The 21,792-nt window shown below is 46.3% G+C and overlaps 2 protein-coding genes across 3 annotated transcripts in view; one reads left to right on the forward strand and one right to left on the reverse strand.

Annotated features, from left to right (window-relative positions):
- The window catches only part of CAPN6 (calpain 6), a 52,739-nt gene extending 44,976 nt beyond the window's left edge, over positions 1–7,763 (forward strand). For both annotated transcript variants that reach the window (XM_058847852.1, XM_058847853.1), the window contains 3 exons: positions 298–419; positions 3,728–3,864; positions 4,644–7,763. In XM_058847852.1, the coding sequence (XP_058703835.1) occupies positions 298–419; positions 3,728–3,864; positions 4,644–4,826 (442 nt within the window). In that variant the 3' untranslated portion in view covers positions 4,827–7,763. The remainder of the gene's footprint in view (positions 1–297; positions 420–3,727; positions 3,865–4,643) is intronic.
- Positions 7,764–8,086: 323 nt separating this feature from the next.
- LOC131583579 (serine/threonine-protein kinase PAK 3-like) lies at positions 8,087–18,192 on the reverse strand. The gene is made up of 11 exons (XM_058847856.1): positions 17,304–18,192; positions 16,355–16,462; positions 15,748–15,901; positions 14,762–14,825; positions 13,816–13,864; positions 12,839–12,951; positions 11,870–11,987; positions 11,094–11,193; positions 10,780–10,976; positions 9,635–9,772; positions 8,087–8,566 (listed from the first exon to the last, which is right to left on the reverse strand). Exons 3-11 carry the CDS (start codon positions 15,893–15,895, stop codon positions 8,438–8,440), a joined length of 1,056 nt encoding a protein of 351 aa, XP_058703839.1. The 5' UTR covers positions 15,896–15,901; positions 16,355–16,462; positions 17,304–18,192; the 3' UTR covers positions 8,087–8,437.
- Positions 18,193–21,792: the final 3,600 nt, after the last annotated feature.

Here is a 21,792-nt window from a genome sequence, read left to right on the forward strand (position 1 = left end):
CTTGCTGCAAGAGTAGAACCAGTGCATCACAAATCAGTCCCACTGCATTTTTTTCTTGATTTGATACTATTTTCCACTATTTAAAATTGTTGTTTTTTTCACCACCTTTGCTTCCACGCAAAAGATAACAGAAATTTATTTTACTTTTCTCTGGTTTTACTTCTTACATCTGTCATTTCTGCACCACAGAATTCAAAAATGGCAGATGAGGAAAAACTACAAATGCCAGATTTCCACAACCATTGATTGCTTGCATGGCATTCTTTGCTTAGGTTGCTTTTCCCATGATTTTTTCAGGGAACTGAAGGCAGACAGGCCACAAATGACGTGTTGGAGTCTCCTTTGTGGCTACCCACGCAGAGTCACCCAAATCAAGGTCCACTCTGCAGAGGGTTTGCAGAAACAAGATGGATCAGGAGGTAAGTGGGAAGAGAGCCTGGAAGAGTGGAATTGGCTTTTCAGTCCTCGGAAAAGATGATTTGGGTTGATATGTAAACAATCAGAAGTTATCCAAATGGAGGAATTATGGGATTTGTTTTTCCATCATGTTGTAAAACGTGCTCCAGTGGAGAGATCAGGTGAATGTGGGGATGCACTACAGCAAGTTGTGGACAGGTCCATAACTGGTCAGGAGTAGCCAGAGCCTCCTGAGGGGATTAGTAAGGTTCTTCTGACAGGGTTGTGTATTTTCTAAATGGAAAATATCCAGGAGGCAGTAGTGTGTTATATTTACCTGATTAGAGCACTCCAGGCAGGACTCTATGGTTTTCAAACAACCATTTTCAGCTGGGTAAAGTAGAACAGGGGTGAAATGCTTTGTACATGACTGTGTGTCTGTCAGAGGAAGTGTCCTGAAGGACACCAAAATGGCTTTATAGCACCTGATATTGAGTTAATTAGGAAACTTTCCCAGCTATCATTTGCTTTTTCATTTTCTACTTCCTGCTCTCTGTCTGATAGTCTCCATTTTTCACAGCTCAGTGCTGGTTGTCATCAGAGCCCTGTTCCTGGCCAGAGAAAATTTATTTAATCTTTATTTTAAATATTTATTGGAAAGCTCCTCCTTGATGCTGTCTTTGATCCATTGCCCTGTCTGGACAAAATAATGGATGTTTTGCTGTTGTCAGGAATAGTGGATGAATCTAACGGCTCAGACTCAGTCCTGGATGCTCCTTGTGGAAGTCCCTCTCTCCAAGTCAGTGTGTTCTGAAGTGGATCCAGCTGTCTGTGAGCCAAGCACAGTGGCAGGTCTGCAGGATGATGAAGAAACTTTGTGCTAGAGGACTTTCAGTCTCTTATTCTCAAGCCTGTTTTAAAAATTGCTCTCACTACAGCCTGTCAGGCTTTCCCCCCGAATTTCTCTTTGAGAACAAATCACCTTTTGCATCTTAAGTCTTCCTGCTGACACTCCGTGTTGGATTTGCATATTGAATTGTTTTTCACCACTTACATTCTAAGCTGAATGTTGAGATCCATGGTGTGTGACAGCCCTGGAAGCAGAGAATCTTTAGTGGAAGCTGCCTTGGGAGCAGCCTGAGAAGCAGAAGGAAAGAGAAGCAGAGATTCACCTGCAAGAAGCAAAACAACCTGCTGTGATTGCCAGGGCAGTGCTTGTGTCTCAGCGCTGTATCTGCCACTTTTCCAGGGGCTGAGGGTGTCAGAGCTCTCCAGGTTCTGGTAATTCCCCCAGGAATGTTTTCCAGAAAGGCTTTTGCTTTGGTACAGTGCTGCAGGATGGGGGTGTTAGATCCTCGGTGCAGTTCTCAAAAAGCCAAAATTTAAGCCTTAGACTCCTGCCTGAGCACAGATTTCTTTAAGCCTTAGAAATGCCATTACTGTTCAGGTGTTTCTAACTTTTACAGATTCCAACTTTTTCATTTCCACTGTTTGTTTGTACAACTTCCCAGAGCAGCAGCATGGCCAGGACTGAGGTAAGAGTTGTTCTGAGGTTCAGGGCAGAGCTGGAGCCATCTGTGTGCCCCAGAGCTGAACCCAGCCCTCCTTCCACTGCCAGATCTGTTTCCTGAGCTGCAGCTCCAGTTTCATTCCAGTTCAAGGCCAATACCAGGACTTTTCCACTCTAGCAGAGCTTTCTGTTTTCCCTTTGTCCTGTAAATAAACCAGGCACAGAACTGGGCCATCCATAGCTGAGAACATTTCATCCCCCGTGTGCTCTCCCACCGCTTCCTTTTGCTGTGGAATTGGAGCCAGTTTTTCTAAAGCAGCTGAAGCATCCAGCACTGCCATCATGGGGTCAAAACATTTTGGAACATCATGGGTGCAGGAGCATTTTTTGTCCCCCTTCTACCTCTCTCTGTTTCTCGAGGCCTTGCTGAGAATTTGAATGTTTCCTTCAAATATTCTCTTTGCTTTTCCTTCCACTGAGCAAGTCCCCTCATTAACTGCTCCCTCATCCATGCAGCAGATGTGCCTGTCACCTCTTTAGCTCTGTGCCCTTTCCTCACCCCTCCTTATGCTCTTTATCTCTTAATTACTGTTAATGATCAGGTGTTGCTCTGCTCTTTGCCCTCGGACAAAGTTGTTAACACCACTGGGGTGACAGGCAAGACCCCGGTTACCCAGATCCATTTTCCAGATTACTTTGCAAAGAGGGCAGCTCTTCCACGATGGCCACCCCATGCCCCAGAGCTGAATCCACAGCTCAGTGACACGGAAGGCAATTGCCCATCAGAAAATCCAATATCCTGCTACCTGCCATGGAGCTGTGAGGGGCTGTCAGGGAAACAGGCAGCTCTGGCCAGGTGTAACCACAGAGCAACACATGGAAAAATCTGTGTGTGCCTTGTAGATGGAAGTGGCTGTGTCTGGTTTGGATGCAGCTGTTATGTGCTTTGTTCCTGTGAGATGTTGGTACCTGGTCTTGAGTGATGTGTTTGAGGGAAATCATCTGGGTGTGGTTTGTTAAAGAGCTTGCCTAAAATTGTGTTGCTTTCTGGCTGTGGTGGTATTTTCAAGTAGATGGTGAAAAAATGTGTGTTAGAAACTCTTATGAGCCTGACTTATCAATACCCTGGGTTTATTTAAAATCTAAGGAGTTGCAAAGTGTGGAAAAAATAGATATTCTGTCATTAACAACAGAAATAGAGTTCTGTTGAAATACAAAACATGGTATTGCCTTTGATTAATTAAAAGTTAATTAAGAAAGTGAAATGGCCCATTCTATTTGAATGTGTTTGGTGTTTCCGAAATGGTTCTTGCTCCTTATTGTAAAGAGAATATCAACTTTAGTAAGAAATTAAAATGATCAGTGTAAAAACAAAGCAATTCTAGAATGTTGAGCAGTTGCAGGGGATCATGTATGAGGGTTAGATTGGAGTTTAGGGAGAAATTGTTCCCTGGGAGGGTGGGCAGGCCCTGGCACAGGGTGCCCAGAGAAGATGTGATGGCTCCTGGATCCCTGGAAGTGCCCAAGGCCTGGCTGGATGGGGTTTGGAGCAGCCTGGGACAGTGGGAGGTGTCCCTGCCATGGCAGGAAGTGGGACTGGATGGGCTTTAAGGTCCCTCCCAACCCAAACCATTCCAGGATTCTGTGTTTTCACCTGGGCAGGGAGCAGTGGCTGTGATGTGCTCTGGCACCCTGTCCTGTGGTGCTGCCAGGCTGTGCTGGTTTCACACAGGCACAGGAGGGGATTGTCTCTGCTGGGTTTCTGGGCTTCTCTCAGCTGCCATCCTGTGTGCCCAGAGCTGTGCTGCTGTTGTGTTCCAGGAGCAGATCCCTACGTGCTCATCAAGTGTGAGAACCAAAGCCAGCGCTCCCCGGTGCAGCGCGGCACCACCAGGCCCGTCTTCAACACCCAGGTGATCTTCTACAGGAAGGACATCGACAGTCCTGTCACCATCCAGGTGAGACAGCCACAGAGCAGCTGCTCAGGGCAGGGAGGGCAGCACAGCAGCATCCCTGGACTTCACTGGGCCACCTTTTCCTTCGTGTGACTGATACCCAGGAGAGAAGAGTGAGAACCTCTGTTCCCCTTGCTGGGCTCTGCCTGGAGCTCTGTTGCTGCCTCACCCCCACAAACACCAGCTGGTGGCACTTAGGGATCACCAGGCATGTTTCATTCCAAGGCTTTGAAAGAATTTACAGAATTCCTCTTGCCCCATCTGGTACCTGATGAAACAGAGACAAAGAAAAGCCAAGTGTTGTCCAGAGTCAGTGTTTGAAACAAAACCAAAGCTAAGGCTGTTATTAAGAAGTTTTCTCCCCTGAATTGTAGTTCTGTCAGAGTAGATTCACTGTTTACCTCAGCACTAGCTGGAGGAATAGAGCTTGGCGTTGAGATGATGCAGTCCAGGAGAACTTTGTCTTGGGCCAGGCTCTAAAACTCCAGCACTGAGGAGGTGCAGAGGTGGGCACAGGCAGGCAGAGCAGCACAGACAGGCTATTGTAGGGAGGTTTTACTGCCGATGAGGTAAAAAAAAGGTCATTTTTATTCCTCTCCTAGGCAGGCTGTGACCTAGAAAGCAAAACGCTGCGTTTCGCTCCTTATTTGCATAGTCTATGTAAATGAGCATGCAAATCCAGACTCTCCCTCATGCTCTCTAGACAATTAGCTAAATTTAGACTCGCAGCCCTTCCCGGCGGAGCGTGAAGGAAGGTTTTTTTTGTGTCCCCTGTTCGGCAGGTGTGGGACAGCAAGCTGCTGAGCGATCAGCTGCTGGGGCAGGCGGTGCTGGCAGCGTCCCCCGGGGAGCCCCGGCAGCAGCAGCGGCTGCGGCTGCAGGGCAGGGCCGGCGGGGAAGCGGCGGCGGTGCCGGCTCTCATCAGCATCACGGCTCTCTCCAGCGATGACCTCGCCGAGCTCTGAGCCCCGCAGAGCCAGACGGAGCTGGCAGCTCGCAGCAGCCGCGCCGGGGACTCGGGACATCAGCATAATCGCTTTAAAGGGGGTAGGGGGGGAAAAAAGCCCCGCGGCTCTCCACATTATCATTGGTAATGGGCGGAGAGGCGTTGGGAGAGGGGGAATGCGGTTTTTGTACATATCTATGCTCGTGCGGTAGGAGAGGGGCCAAATGGAACGCTGGCAGGGAAATTCATGAGGATGTGAACATCTTCCCAGCAGGCAGGAATGGCTGCAGCTCCATCGGGCACCCACCAGCAGCTTGGGGACTGGCAAGTACAAGGGGATTCATGGAGATTTTTTTTTTTTCCCCCCCATAGAAGGATATTCAATTCAATTTCTTATAAATTTCACTACACATTTGGTGTTTCTGTTCCTTGGTAGGAATGCCACTACTCGAGGAGCTCAGTCACAGCTCGTGGCCTTAAGACCAGTCTTGCTAGGACAACATTAAAATAGAGGGGCAGATCTCACAGTGCCTGCTTGAACACTGCAGCAAATAAGAGCTTTGTCCACACGAAGACTCTCAGATTGATTCTTCTCCCCCTCGAGCTGGTGTCTCACATCTTGCTATCTCTGTCCAAGGGCACCTCACAGTTCAGCTGCGGCTTGGCTCAGAGCACGGATTTAGTATGGGAGCCTCCTTGCATTGTTTTAGCCACATAATGCTAAAAATGGAATAACAGCCCTCTTGTTTTGGTAGATGTTGCACCAGCCTGAAAGAGGAGAAAATGAGCTCGTGAGAAGGGTGGGTTTGTAAAAGCAGGGTGCTGTTCCCTGGCAGGTGTCAGGTCTCACTCTCAAAATTGTGCAGTCATTTATTGCTGGCAGGGCTGATGTTCGATGGAATTTCACTTGGCTGTCACGGAGGATGGGTGTTATTTCACATTTCCCTTGCAGCAGGGGTGAGGTGCCAGCTCTTCCCTTGCCCTGCAGCCCGTGGCAGGGTTCCCTCAGCAGCTGTGTGGGGTGGGCACGCTGGGCACTGACCCTGGCAGTGCACAGGGCTCCCTGTGCCAGACACTCGGAAATGGATTTTACACAGCTGCAGATTCTGGGTGGTAAAGTGAAGCTGAAGGATTGTTCTGCCTTTTTTACAGCCAGGAAATTGGGATTTCTCATAGGCACTTCAGCCACACTGTGTTATTTTTACCATTTATGAAGTGGCCCTTGACAGAGCTAATGTTGTCCCAGAAGGTTTTGAAGTCTCCTCAGGGCTGTGGAAGGAAAATGCTTTCTCTGACATGCCAGGGATGGACTGTGGGGCTGGGAATGATGCTGCAGTGCCATCAGCTTAGCTGCATGTACCAAGGACCCAGATCCAGCTCTTTTCAGTTTGGCACAGCACAGATCTTGTCAGAGTTGTGAACTACAAGCCCCACAGGCAAGTGACATTCTCTGTAAGCTCATGGCTGCGGGGCTGCTTACTCTCAGAAGTGTTTGTAAACTGAGATTTTTCTTTTTAAAAGCATAAACCATCTCATACAGACCAGAGCTTGGACAGGGGGAACTGCAAATGTCAGGGCTGCCCTAATCCTGCACTGACACCTGTTTGGTCTTTGTTTGACCTTTGCTTGTCCTCGCACACTGTTCCAGGCTGTGGGAGCTGCTTCCCGCAGTGTTCCCTATGGGATGGGGCCATCCCAGGGATTGGCTTGTCCAGGGCTCAGTGTTTAGCCTGAAAAGATTTCCACTCTGAGATGGCACCAGAGGTTTGTGCCTCCCTGCCCCACGATTTGGCAGAGAAAGCTCCTGAGCCTGCTGAGGGCACAAAGCCACCTCAGCTCCAAGCTGGAGGGGAGTCCCTTGGCTCTTTCCTTGGAGCCCAGAGCCCTGGCCCCAATGCCAGCACCCTGTTCCAGCCTCTGGAAAGGGCTGTCCCCAGCAGCAGTGGGACAGGGAGTGTGAGCAGCAGCTCTTGGGCAGCCTGGCACGGTGGGAAGTCAGGGTGGGGAGCACAGACACGGTGACTTTCAGACCTTGATCATCGTGCCAGCTCCAGCCATTGCCCCAGTTTGTCCCCATGTCACGGGGACAGGCACTGCTGGCAGTGCTGCCCTGAGGGACTGGCAGTGCTGGGAGCTGCGGGAGGCTCAGCAGGATGTCCAGACCTCTGCATTGATCAATTCTGGGAACTGTTTGGTTTTTCCATCAGGAGGAGCTGATCCAGCCTGGGAACACAGCTGGCTCTGCTGGGTTTCACATGCTTCTGCCTTCCCAGGTGGAGCAAGGCAAGGGCAGGCTGACAGGGGCTTGTGCTGCTGCGTGCTTCTAACGTTGTTAGTTAAAACTGTGCATTTTTTAACAATATCACCATGTGGGAAAACATGTTGGGGTTGGGAGGGGGGAAGGGCTGCAGTTATGTACACACTCCAGCCACCTCAAAAATGAAAACAGGTGCAAATGGATGTAAAATGTTTCATTGCAACCTTTTGTAACTTTTCAATACGAAGTGACCTAAATAAAATTTTACAAAAAATACAATTTTAGCGATTTCTGCGCCGGCGGCGGCCGCGAGAGGGCGCTCAGTGTCCACCCCCACAGGTGTGACCACGGCCAGGTACTGACACCTGCAACACACCCAGATAAAAACGGTGTTTAATTTATAGAGGATGCCACTCATTATCCTATACACTCTATTTTATCTCTCTATATACTGTTTTACAGTTGTAGAAGCGCCTCTGAGTGTATATAAATATATATATATATGCACACTATATATACACACACCCTATATATATATTTATATACAGATATTTATTATATATTTATATATATGAATGGCATTATATAAGGAACTACAGTGCAGGAGAGTTATGGGGGGGGTTGTACATAGGGAACGCTATAAGGTACAAAGCAAATGGATGTCCATAGCTCTGTAACACACTATCTATACATATAATTATAATTATATAAAAACATTATAAATATCTAGTACTATAATAATAATAAATATTCTATAAATATTTATACATATAATAATTATACAGTATATTGTGTGTCTGTGTATTTGCATCTATGTTATATACATATCTTTCTCTAACCTCTGTATATTATATATATAATAGAAATTTTATAATATGTATTTATATATATATTATGTAATATATATTTATTATATACATATGCATATACATATATATACATACACATATATATACATATATATAAATATATATGTATATTATATATATTATATGTGTATATTATATATTTTTTGTGTCAAGGTGTCCTTCCAGGTGGAGGGAGGACAGGGAATTCTCCAAACACTCCACAGTCCCAGCTGACTGTGTGTATCCAACAGGATGTTTTGGCTGCCCCATTCTTCACCCATTTGGAAATGCAATTGCATTTTCTTCCTCGTCCAGAAGTGCCATAACTGGGTAAAACCCAGCCCATGGGCATTCCAGAGGCAGAGTGGTCTGGAGTTGATGAATGAAGGAGACCCTTCCCCATTTCCAAACCATACCAAAACCTCCATAATTGGGACTTTCCATCTTTAAGAAACAACCAGCAAATCAGAAGTGAATGTAACCATCGGGTGAGAAGGGAGCAAATCTCCCAATGGAGTGAAAATTTTATTCCTGTTTTTTCTCTGAGCTGGCTTTGGTGGCATGAAGTGCTTCTATGGCCTGACAGATTTTCCTGGCTATACGGATCAATTCAGGCAGGATGGAGAGACTCACAGCTGTTTGTAAAAATGGATGCTGCCCAAAGGGGAAAAAAAGAAAGAAAGGAACTGTTACTTTCCAAACTCAGTTTCTCTCAAGAGGAAGCAGGGTTCCTCTGGTTACCAGAAATACACATAAATAGGACTGAGGGGACCATCTCCACCTGAGTCTTAATATTCAGGACCTTGCTGTCAGAGGCAACATGGTCCAGTAATCCCATTAGTCAATTAATCAAGGTGTCTTCAGCCTGCTGGGATTTTGGCCCTGCCAGCACTCAGAGCTTTTTTCATTTCAGGAAACTCAGAGGACTCACTTATGTTCTTTTTTTCTAAAGGTAGGGGCTGCTTTAGTTGTCAGTGCAAGGTGTTCTACAGGGAACTCCAGCTCCTCCAAGAAATGTTGATCCCTTTAGGGTTTAGGCCTGTGCTGTTCTGAAGAACACTGAGGTGCAGGTTTTCAGCACCAAGACAAGAACAGCCAGATCTCTGACTGCTGGGACTGGGTTCCTCTTCCACCAACCATGTTGGGCCTCTGCCTGGCACCATTCTACTACAGTTCTCTTGCCACCAGCTAAAACTGAATGCATTCCCAAAATACAACATGGAAATGATCAGAGGGTGGATGGAACACCTTTCCTCTGAGGAAAGGCCAAGAGAACTGGGATTGTTCTGCCTGAAGAAGAGAAGGCCCCAGGGAGACCTTATTGCAGCCTTTCAAAACTTCAAGGGGATCCGTTTTTAGTAGGGCCTGTTGCAAAGGGACAAAGGGTAATGGTTTTAAATGAAAAGAGGAGATTCCAGTTAGGTCTAAGGAAGAAATTGTTTATGCTAGGGGTGGTGAAACACTGGCACAGGCTGCCCAGAGGGGTGCTGGATGCCCCATCCCTGAAAACATCCAAAGTCAGGTTGGACAGAGCTCTGAGCAACCTGATCAAGCTGAAGATGTCCCCATCATGGCAGGGAGGTTGGACCAGATGGACTTTAAAGGCCTCTTCCAAGTTAAATTCTTCTATGATTCTACTTTGAAAAGCACCCAGACAGAGGATTAACAGGAGAGGAGGGCACCTGGAGAGGAGAATTTCCCCTGCAGCCACTGGCCCTTTACCTCCAAGAGCTCCCTGGCTGTCCAGCGGATGCTGGGGTCGATGTCCAGGCAGGAGTGCAGGAAGGCATGGAACAGAATGGACATCTTGCTGGGCATCCTCAGAGGGGGGTACCTGTTCTGGGCGATCAGGCGCTGAGCCTGGGGACAGAGGAAGCACAGGACAGCCACTGACCACCCCTGGGGTGACAGCTCCACTGCAGGCCCCTCCTGGCTTTCTGATAGACGCTTCTCCAGGGGCTGGGATCAACACTTGAGGGTAAGGAAGCAGGGAATTGTCAACCTCCAGAGCAGGGATGATAGTGACCCTGAGTGCAGCTCAGCTGGTCAGAGCATGGTGCTGATAACCTCAGAGCCCACATGGGCCATTCACTCAGGAGCTGGATTTAGTGATCCCTCCCAACTCAGAATATTCTGGGATCTGGAAATAATTCTCTTCATCTGTATTTGCTGCCTTATACAAGGTAAAGGTAATCCAAAAGTGGTCTTCCAAGTAAAGTCAGGGAACTTTATCAAAAAGAGTGGAAGACTGAAATGTTCAGAATTGTTGTCTTCAGGAATTAACTGTGCAGTATTTAATGTAGTTTCCGCTATTAGTCATGAGATTTTATCCTGGCATACATTCCTCCACTATTCCTTGCTCATTTGGTCTAAGAACTCATCATTTCATTTTAAGGAATTAGAATCTAAAACTAAAAACTTTAAAATACTTTTACTACAAGTAGCTTTGCTAAAACATGCTTTTTAGAAATGTTTTGGGTAGTACATAATTATGGTATCACTAGAACCAGTGACCCTCCCTGAAAGGCACTGGTCAGAATCTGAAGAGACTTCTGGGCCTGCAGATACATTTGTAGTGCTTTTCATAATAATTTCCCAGTTGAAGAAACTTGCTGCTGTCATTCACAGCTGCAGCTCAGAGAGAGATCAAACACAGCAGGAGGAATTCAAGCAGTGCTGGAGGCCAAAAAGGCACATTTTTGCATTGGTACACATCACTTCTCTGATGAGATGTTCTGCAGGGACACTTCTGGAAGTGGGCCTTGGTGGAAATATTTCAGGCTGATTTGAGTGGGATTTGGTTCATGGGAGACAAAACATGGCCCAGATTGGCAAGACAGTGATATCTGACAGTGTTTGCACCTTACCTGGGCAGGGCTTTCTTTAAAGTATGGAGGTTCTCCCTCCAGCATTTCAATGGCCACAATCCCAAGGGCCCAGATGTCCACTTGGGTGTCATACTCCTTTCTTTTCAGGATTTCTGGTGCTACCCAGTAAGGAGAGCCAAGCACTGTGCACCGTGTGCTCCGCTCCGGGGTCAGCTGAGCACACAGGCCAAAATCAGCTGAGGAGGAAAAGAAAAACACTGTCAAAACCAGCCTGAACCATGCAACCAAGCACAAAATTTCCCCTCTCTGTATCTGAGAACATGAGGATTCTGTGCCTGGCCAAGAATACCTACTCAGTTTCACAGATCCGTCCATCCCGAGAAGAATATTATCGCTTTTGACATCTCTGTGGATCACATTCTTTGAATGAAGGAAAGCCAGGGCTTTGAGGCACTGAGACAAAAAGCCCATGACAGTAAAAATTAATTAACTTCATTTCATCACACAAGAAAAGGAAATGGCTCTAAAAGATTGAATTTCTAGGTGAAACACCAATTGTTGATACAGACTGTCCATCCCAAACCCAGCCAGAATGGCTGCAGTGGCTGTGCTCTCTCCATCCAGGTGACAAAGGAGGGTTTGTCAAAAAGGAAAACACTTCTCCCTCCATTATGAAGTGGATCACATTTATGTGGGAGGCTGCATGACAAAGGTTTTATCTTGGCCTCAACAGCAGACTTGGAAGTAGCACATTAGTCACTTTTCAGAAGCAAACACCATTTGGGGTGCAATGATCTCCTTTTAAGCTGAGGGCTGTGAGAAATGAGGCTCTATTTTAATTTGCTGTTAGTTTAAAACCCTGCCACCAGCATGTTTGGTTTTACAGCAGTGCAGACATGCTCCAGTTTAAAGGCAAAGCCTAGAATGTTAAATTTAAAAAGAGAGTACGACAAAAGTGTAAGAGTATAATAACAGAGTATAAGAAATGCAGTTGTACTGGCAGGAGGCTCACTTAGATGCCCTTTTATTTTACATTTCATAACAACAGCACTGAAACAAAGCTCTGAACACAAAGTCACTCCTGTCCCACCCTGTCCAAGCCATTGGACTCACAAGCAGGGCTCCTCACCTCCCTGCTGATAGCAGCTATAACTCTTTCCTCCATAAAGACTCGGACAAGAACGCTGGTTAAAGTGCCTCCATCCACATATTCCATCACAAGCCACAGGTCTTCATCCACCAGGTAGCTGAGAGACGAAAACAAAGGCATGGAGATGAGTGTGCACAGCTAAATTACCTTATGGAAAAGACTGCAGGGGAGTTTTGTTTCCAGGTCACTTGTAAATGGAAGCAGAATGAAATGGAGAGACATTCTTTGTAGGCTAAAGAGTATTTGGAATCTGTGCAGACTAAATGAGAAAGGCAAATCCATTAAAAAGGAGATGCCTTAGATGGCAAATGAGAAAAAAGCAATTTAGTAACAGCAGAGATCAATCTGGAACCAGGACACTTGCCATCAACTGAGTCATTATCTTAATTTATTAGTTCCACCAGTCACTCCAGGAACAAGGCAACATAATTCCAGAGTTATCCATGGGAGGAGGCTCTGCACCACTGAGGACAGATGTTGGCCAACCATTTGGAAAATCACATAAAGTACAGTCAGAAACAAGAAAAACTATTTAAAACTGGCAAATTATGTGGTTCTGCAAATGAAAATTTAGTCTTCCTGGCTTCCACAGCAATGGAAAATGATGGGAACAGCCCAAGGAAGATAATTCCTATGATGGTTTATCAGCACTTATGGTTAAGGCATAGAAAATATGATCAACTTGACAAAACCAAACCCCAAAACAACATAGAGGTAATGAACTGACAGGCTGTTGTTTTAGTAAAACATGGCACATCCAGGTTTTTGAAAAGGGGTTTCCAACTACATACACCAGAAGGTATTAATGGCCATCTCCTCCCATCCACTAGAGATGAATAGAGAAATAAGAAAGAGCTCCATGTTCTGGCAGTATCCAAAGGGATTTTTTTAGCCTTTGGCTTGCAGTGTGTGAATGAACATTCCCATGCTAACACCACAACCACTCACCTGTCTATATAATTGACAATATTGGGGTGCCGGTTTTCCTTCATGATCTGGATCTCATTGACAACGAGTTCCTTTCTGTTCCGTTTGCGGAGAGGCATCTTCTTTAGGGCCACCTGAAATGAAATTGGAGACCACAGACTCAAGAAGTTTTGCTGCAGGAAAACACAGTGACAATGGAGAGAGTGTTTTTGGAATGATGGGGCTGGGCTGTGATCAGACATCAGAGCTCAGGAAGTGACATGATGACAGCCGATTTCTGCACTTGCTTGGGTGCCACTTACAGGACACTTGTCACAGACATTTTGCCTTCTAAACTCTGGAAAAATTTCCCTAAACTATCACCCACAGTTCTCTGACAACACCCTGCACCCACATTCTTCCCCAATGGCCTCAGTTTATCATCACTTTATTATCTCTGTTATTATTCACACAGGTTTTGCAAGCAGGATTTTGTGAGTGTGAAAATAGATCGAAATAGCTGGGAATCCTTTAGCAATTCTATAAGGTTTGGCCATTATTTCAGCAACTGCTGTTGGTCTTGGTTGCATAACAAAGCAAACACATGCATACATTATGGATAAAATCCCACCCTAGAAGATCATAGCAGTTACACACACACAAAAAAATTACAATCCCACAATGTTTCTCAGTTCTTGAACTTCGATTTTGCTATTCAAATAAGCACTCTTTACCACAGTTCAGATTTGCAATTATTTTCTGGGTTTCTAAAGAAATAACCCATTCTTTGGTATTTTAATTCTTAATTATGTCCTTCTCTGAAATATACCACTGCCCCTCTTGCATTTTTTTCAGGTACTGAGTCTGTTTCTGGTACAAAGTCTGTCCAAAATGTGTTTTGCAGGCTGGCACTGCCCTGTGCTTGAGCAACAGCCTGTGCAGGAAAGCTCTGCTGGGTACCAAAGCAGAGGGGAAAGCCCTGAAGAGCTGCACAAGGTGCTGGGGGTGTTGGCACTCACCACATCTCCTGTGGCTGGGTTGATGGCTTTGTAAACAGTCCCAAAACCCCTGGAAACAAAAGAGCAGTGAAGAAAGGAGAAGCAGTTTAGGTGCTGGGAGTGAAAGCCAGCCCAGACAGGAGAACTCTGCTGCATGAAGTGTTTTAAAACCCCTTGGTTCATCTATTCTTCAAACAGCAGCACAGCAACTCTCTGTCATGCAGGGCGTTCAAGAGAAAATTGAGGCCCAACTTGAAGAAAAAGAGCTGGAGCACAGATCTTCAAAACCTAAGAGCAGCGGGAGGGTGTGCCTACAAAAACTGGAAAATATTTACATTTTTTTCCATTTTGCCTTGTTGTGTTGGGTTTTCCCTTCTTTTAGTGTCCGTGTGTGTATTTTTTTTCCAGGGATGGGGTTTTGTGTGACAGTGTAAGAGTTTATTATTTCACCTCTGGTTTCAGTTGCTAAACCATGTGGTTATACTCTGGCTTACTGAATATTTTTTAAGCAAAATATTTGAAATGAATGCTCTTGAGAACTTCTGTCTGACAGCTGGGGGGTGGTAAGGTGGCCTTCTAAGCAAAAAGGTTTGAGGGATGGGAGATCTTTCAGGTCCTGCAGGTGTATAATCCAGAGTACCAAATATTTTTTGAGCAAAATATTTGAAATAAATGTTATTGAGAACTTTTATCTGACAGCTGTGGGGTGGTAAGGTGGCCTTTTAGGCAAAAAGGTTTGAGGGATGGGAGTTCTTTCAGGTCCTGCTCCTTGTTGCAGGCAAAACACTGCCAGCATTGAGTTTTCTTTGACAACACCTTCTGACCAAAATTATTAATTCTGATCTGTACTGAGCTGGAAGGATCCAAACCCACATCACGTTTGGAGCTTGCCTGGCTTCACACTTGATATTACAGCAGCAAAATGCCTGGCTCATGGCTTTATAGGAGTAACTGGGATTGGACTTACCCTCGGCCAATTTTAACAAATCCAGTGTATTTCGTCACGGGGTCCCCCTCGTTCACAATGCCCCCTGAAAGAAACGAAATGCAGGATGTTCACTTCAAACAGACACCACCTTCCAGCAGATCAGAAATGCAGCCCCACTGTCTGGCTGTGAGCCCTTTGTGAGCAACAACAGAGGCAGAGGTAGCTCCAAAGCACAGATGGTTCCACTGATTTCCTGATATTCTACAGCGCTTTGAAGAGTTACCTTGATGGGAAAAAAGCACTTGGAGAAATCCACAGGACACAGAAATTGGAAAAGACCAGGTACCAAGAGTTCGTTTTCTACAAATATTTATGAGAGCTGGAACAACACAGCCTTTATTTTCCTGGGAATAAACACTTCTGTGATTCAACAAAAAGTTTAATATTTCTGAAAATTAAATGCACCTTGGGTTCTGGGTTTAATTTTTAAAAAACAGTGCAAAGTGTTTCCAGGAGAGGAGAGGATCTTCCCAACTTTCAGCAGTTTGCCAAGAGATTGTCTTTATGATTTTAAAGAACAGCATCTCATGTTATAATCAATAATGATGGGGTTTTAGGATCCAGGACCCTCATCATGGATTACCAGACTAAATTCTAATGATAACCTTGCCTGTGCCATTTGAAGACACTGCTTGTCTTCACTCTAACAAATTTCTGTGAAGTATTTTTGCTCTGATGATTTGTCAGGGGACTAAAGAGAATGTAGGAACCCAAATATCCTGCTTGATTTGGCCATCAGCACTCAGGAGTTCAGCAGTTCATTCACCAGGTCAAAGCACCTTCTGCAGAATCAGAAACCATCTCTGCTTTTGCCTTCAGCACAGATGGAGGCGTAGAGAAACAGAACCCAGTCTGAGCTGTCCTTAGGAATTCCCAGAGAGAATTCCTGCTTCCTCTGTCCCTTTGGTGGAGCTAAAGTTGGGACACACACACCACACACCAGACAAGAGGCACTCCACACATACTCAGTTGCTCCAGCAGTTCCTCTGTCAGCTCGGATTTCTTCTGTGGCCGGACTCTGGGGTCTTGCATTGTGCTCATGCTGCTGCTGAGGGTGCCAGGCAGGAGAAATGCGTCTTCTTCTGCACCTTCAGCTCCCAGCAGAGAACTCATGTAGATCTGTGATGAGAAATTAGTTTATGCCAGGAAGGGAGCTTGCAGGGATCCCCTGAGCTCGTATTCCAAATGCAAAACCTCAGGAAGATGCTGTTGGCCACATCCAGTCCTCTTAAACTGTTTTTTGCTGTCCACATCACAAACTGAATGAACAAAAACAAAAGGCTGGTTTTGCACAAGCTCATGGCCAGTTTCATGTTCAATTTTCATGGATTTTCTCAAATAATCAGTACAGAGGGGCAGGTACATCCAGGAGACAGTTTGTCCAGTATCCTACAAGGGAAACCGATGACTAAAAGGGAAGTTCAAAACCAATTTTCCAGGTGCCAGTGGCTGGGGTGAAGCACAATGTCATGGCAGGACTCCAGCCCTCAGCACCTCCTGAATGGCAGCTGCTGTCTGACCAGAAACTTGCAGCTCTGAATTGCACCAATGGTAACCAAAGCTGGCACTTACTGATTCTGCTGTAGGAACAGGTGCAGGTTTCTTATCCACCTCCTTCTCATTATCCTTCTCTCCAAGAAGGGAAGAAGCCAGCTGAGGTTCTGGTGGCAGTGGTGGGGCCTGGGGACAGTCAGTAACATGAGTGAGAGTCTCCATAGTTACACGCAACTTTCACCTGCTTCAACGCCAGAAACTGATCTGGACACACACGTGGTCCTACAGCCTCAGTTCTCTGTTACACGTGTCACAGTACAATTTAAATATCTATAAATTATGGGGGGTTGAAACAACCCCAGCTGCTGTTTCAGGGGCAGAGCATTACATCAAATTCCACAAATTTGCTATGTTTCCCTACTGCTTTAAAGCTGACACAAAGGCCAGTTAGGGAACTGAAGCAAATCAAAGGCACCGTTCCACACCTTCACACCTCACTGGTGTTCTATTTAAAATGTTTAATATTAACCCTAATAAATTTGGCCAATATTAATATGGATTCCTCTCTCTAGGATTGTTACTGCAACCCAACATTTATTAGTATGGATTGTTATTTGAAACTTCCTTTCAATGGCTCCAGTGAGTTACATTATCAACTATAACCTTATTTATGTTCAGCTATATATACAGCTGTATTAAAGATAAATCATGAAACTTGATAGAAAGGTAATTCTAAGTTGTTAAAATTAAATTAAAATGGGGCAGTTATACAATATTGAAAATTGCTGTGAATTCGATATTCCACCATGGCTGAACCCACAATCTTTCCCTGCAAAACCAGACTTTCATCATTTAAAGGCTTTGAACAGAAATTGAGGAAACAGCCAGGGATGCCTTTGCTGCTGCTGCAAAACCAGACATGTACATTTTTTCAGGCTGGCACGCTGTTGGAGCAGGCAAAGTTCACTCACAGCTTGCTCCACAGTTCTCACACTCTAGGAATGTCAAAGGATCCTTTCCCACTCACCAAGGGATGGGCTGTCCTGTGTCCTTGATTACCTCTGGATAATTGGGTGATCTGATCTGCAGTGGGCAAGAGAAGATGAATCAGATGCTGTTAGAAAACTGCCTCTTGTGGGGAATTCCCCCATGGAACAAGTCAGCCCAAATAAGAGAGCATTTTTCTTTCACTTCATCCCTCCAGGAACAGCTCTTTTCCACAGCAAGCAACAGAACAGGACAAAATACCAACTATTTTTTCTACATTTTTCTGCCTATTTTTTGTGCTTTGTGTTTTCCCAGTAAATAAATAAGAACTCAGTCAAGAAAGGATTCTGCTCTGCTCAAGAGCTAAAGCAGCTTTGCTATTTTTTTTCCTATTAATAAGTTGTGTATGTTGGTTCTCTTTAGCTTGCTGAAAATGTTTTCTAGAAAAGCTTTACCAAAATCTCCCTCAGCCATGTGAATTCTATTCTGACACTGCACAGGAACATCTCCTGGGTTCAGGAGCACACACTGTTGGGAGGTAACATTTCCTTATGAAGGTCATCACTGTTTTAGCACAGGTTGTCAGACAAATCCTTTAATCATGGGGAAAAAAGATGTTTTCCCTCAGTTCTGAAGATAATTGCACTCTTCTTAGAAGCACTTCTGAAAAGCTCTTCCAGTGCATTTTTTGAAGTTGGCTGAAGCAGTAAAGTGAGGGAATTACAGACTCCCCAGACTGTTCTGTGTAGGGAATGGAACCCCCACAGGGTTCCCCACGTTCCAAATGCTCTCCACATCGAGACACCCCGTTTAACAGAAGCTGTTGACAGGAGCTGTACCAGACTAATGGCATCTTACTGGCGTTTTTGTTCCAAAATCAGCTCAGTTCCTAAGGGGGAGCATAAAGAACACAGTGACCCCAAAGCCAGATATCCTGCACCTAGGGAAAACGCTACTTACTCCCCAGATGAGCTGTCACCAGCCAGGGTTTATCTGGATGAAAATACATTGCAGATGTTGCAGACAGAAAATCACACGCTGCAACACAGATTTGCCGGATCATTTTTGCAGATTTGTGCTAGAACTTGCAGACAAGTTCTAACACAACAGTCAGATAAAGCCCTTGCTGGTTTTCAGACAGCCCTCTGAGAACTCCTGGAGGAGAAGGATCCTCCTGGAATGCCAGCAGAAGGGGGGCATTGAGGAGTTCTGGACTGCAGGAACGGTGGTGTCCTGTTGGCACTGCAGGGATTTGCCAATCTCCCAGCGACACCTCAACAGCCCCTGATGTCACAGTGGCAGCAGCTCTACATTCCCATTCTGGAATGGTTCCAGGCTGATCCTTCACCAGCTGGATGTTCAATTTTGCTCAGTCTGGAGCCTGACTTCCCTTTACTGTAGTAAGATATCAACCTTCCTCCTGATGCAAAGCTCTTATTTCTGCATGAAATTCACCTGGAAATCAACTCTGTGCTTCCATGGAGTGATGATTTAGGCCTTAACTCATTTTTCTGGTGATTCTTTGATTCCATAACGAAATTCTTCTCTATTGGCTGACAAAACAGTGCCTTCAGGAGCTTTGCACTGGACTTTTGATGCTCAGTAACAAAAACATCATGCTGAAATGATCTCTGCTGTCTGACTAAAGGGTAAAGCCCACCCTGATGAAATTAATTTCCAGCACACCAGGGAACACTGTGGGGGAAAGACTCTGCCTCTCACAATCCTAACAGAGTTGCTAAGGATTCTCCTGGTCGAGCTCCTGTAGCTCTGCTATCAACATACAGAAAACAGAGCTTGGAAAACTCCTGGTGCCCCTGCAAAAACATATTCCCTCAGATGGGAGGGAACCCTGCAGGATCAGCTCCCTCAGTGGACATCCAGCTCTTCAATCCTTCTCCTCTCCAATTTCTGTGTGCACAGAAGATCTGCTCAGGCTCTGAATAGCTTTTCTCTCTGCAACAATGGAGTATCAGGGCCCTTTCACAGCATAATTTCATCCATTTCTCTCCCTTCCACCCTTTCATGAATTACTAATTTAAAGTGACTTAATATCTATTCTCTATTCCCCTTCGGCTTTGCATATTTTAATTATGCCTCTTCCTAATCCTCATTTTCATGGAACAGACTTAAATAACCCAAATTACCCCATCAGTAACTGTCTTTGATAGCTCAGTTATTGCAGCTAATTTCCCACTTTTGCCAAACATGCTATTTTTGAGGTTTTTTCGTAACACCAAGTGATCACACACTCTGTTTCACAAGCTTTTACCTACAAACCAAAGTGATCTGCTGCGTGAAATGCCATCACCATCAAAATTAACTTCTTTTTTTTTTCTCCTTTTTTTTAATTGCTGCTAAATCACTTCCTGGAAGATTTTAGTGACATTTTGCAGCAATGTCTTTGCAGCTTTATCTTGGACTGCCAATGGCAGGTGAGGACAGTGGGGTTGTTGGGAGAAACCCTGCTTGTCCCTGCTCAGCCTGAGGATTGCTCCAGCTCAAAAGAGAATGATAAATGTCCTTTGCAAAGTGATTTTTCTGCGAAACACAGAGGCTTTTGTCAAAATACAGTGTTTGCCAGGAGAGGAACATTCACACAGCTATTTTTGCAGTGTGAGGGCATCTTTAGCCAAGACAATAAATAACTACTAGTCCTAGAGAGCTCCTGCCCACAGACTTTCAGGAGTGGCTGCAGCCATGTGCTTCTGTAGCATGAGAAAAAGAGCCCCAGGTAAATCAGAAAGCCCCTAAAAAGGAAACAAGCTCACACTCAAAATTAATGATGCAGATATTGGATCTGTCATATTATTTTAGGAGAGAAGGAAAATGCGACTTTGGCATTTTTATTAAGCTTTTCCTCTGTCACTTTGAAGCAAACTCTTGAAGGGTGAAATTCCATTTATTTTCAGGAAATACAGATCCCAGGGGCAGGGGATAGGCAGAGAGGGAGGGGCTGCAGGAGCAGACTGTGCCCCTGGAGCTGTGACAAAGGCAGACTGCCAGGCACTGGGCACAGTCTCTGCCTGTCTCATCAGGCTCCTTGTGTTTTCCCAGTTTGAAAGGAAGCACCTTGCAATCCCATCCTTCTCTGCTCCAGGCAGGGCCCAGCCCCAACCCACTGTGTCCTCAGCAAGAGCAGGAGTAAGGAACGGCATTTGAACACAAGGCATCAAGTAAAACCAAACTGTCCAGACAAGAAATGCCAGCAATGGACATGAAGAAGGATTTTGAGCTGCCCCAGGGCTGTTGGACCACACTTCAGTGTAAAATGTGCTACTGAGATCACCAAAACAAAGAGAGCAAAGCCCAGAAGTGCCATGAGTCTCTGAGGAGTGAGAAGCAGCGCCTGGGGATTAACCACAGAAACCACCAGAATTACTCCAGGCCTGGGTTTCACTTTCCACCTGCTGAGACAGGGAGATTTATCCAGCTTCAAGCATGAAAGAGCACATCATGTTTGCAGTGTGCCCTGCTTCAACAGTGATCTTCTCATCCCCAGCAGTTTCCCTTCTCCACTGGCATCCATCTGTTAGAAAATACAATTGGAAAAAAAAAATTACTTAAATAATTAGCACTCAGGAACAATTCTTTGGCCAGAATTTCATTTGGTGTTATGTGAAGAGCTCTTTATGTGCACGTTATCAAGAAATTTTCTCCTTTGGGCTTTCCCACTAGCACAGTGATCTGTATGGGGTGGCTTTACTCTGCCCCGCTTGTGCAGCTGTCCAAGGTTTACTTTTACAATCTGCCACGCTCCCACATCCCTCACATCCGCATTTGGAACGTGTTCCTGCTGAGCTGAGATGGACGGACCGGGATATCCCAGGCAGCACAACCTCACTGGGATTCCAAATCCTAAAAGTACAACCCGACCACAGCTCGGAGCTGATTCCCACGAGCGCCAACTCGGGAGCTCCCCTCACGCTGCACACCCTGCTCCGGGCACAACCTGCAGTCCCCAGCCTTACACAGGGAGAATGGGAGCCCCAGGTCCTCCAGAGCCCGGCCCGCAGCCTGCAGGGAGAGCTGCCCACCGCGGAGCCTCCCCGCTGTCCCCACCGCCCTCACACAGCGGGGCCCCCGCTGCTCACCCGTGTCACCCCCGCAGCCCTCCCCTGCCTCCCCTCACGGCCCCCGCACCGCCCGTCCCCAGCGGCCGCCACAGCCGGAGCCCCCTCACCCGCTGCCGCCGTGTCGCTGCTGGGGTCGTCGCACAGCTGCGTCCCGGTGAGGCGGCGGATGCCGGAGCTGCCCGCCTCCTCCAGGGATGAGAAGGAGAGGGCGAGGTGCGCGGGGACTCTCAGCACTACCGCTCCGGTCGCGGGTCCCGGTCCCCGGCCCCCGGCCAGCCGCCATCTTGGCACAGCCCCCACCGGCCCCTCAATAACCGCGGGGCGTGGCCTCTGCCCGTCCCGGCAGCTCCCGCCAATCGGCGGCGGGGGCGGAGTCTGGGGGCGGGGGCAGGCGGGAGCGGGGCGGGGCTGTGGGGAGCGGGGCTGTGGGGCGCGGGCCGCCAGGGGGCGCTG

This window comes from Poecile atricapillus, chromosome 12, assembly GCF_030490865.1.
Source record: "Poecile atricapillus isolate bPoeAtr1 chromosome 12, bPoeAtr1.hap1, whole genome shotgun sequence".
In the NCBI taxonomy this organism is placed as follows: domain Eukaryota; kingdom Metazoa; phylum Chordata; class Aves; order Passeriformes; family Paridae; genus Poecile; species Poecile atricapillus.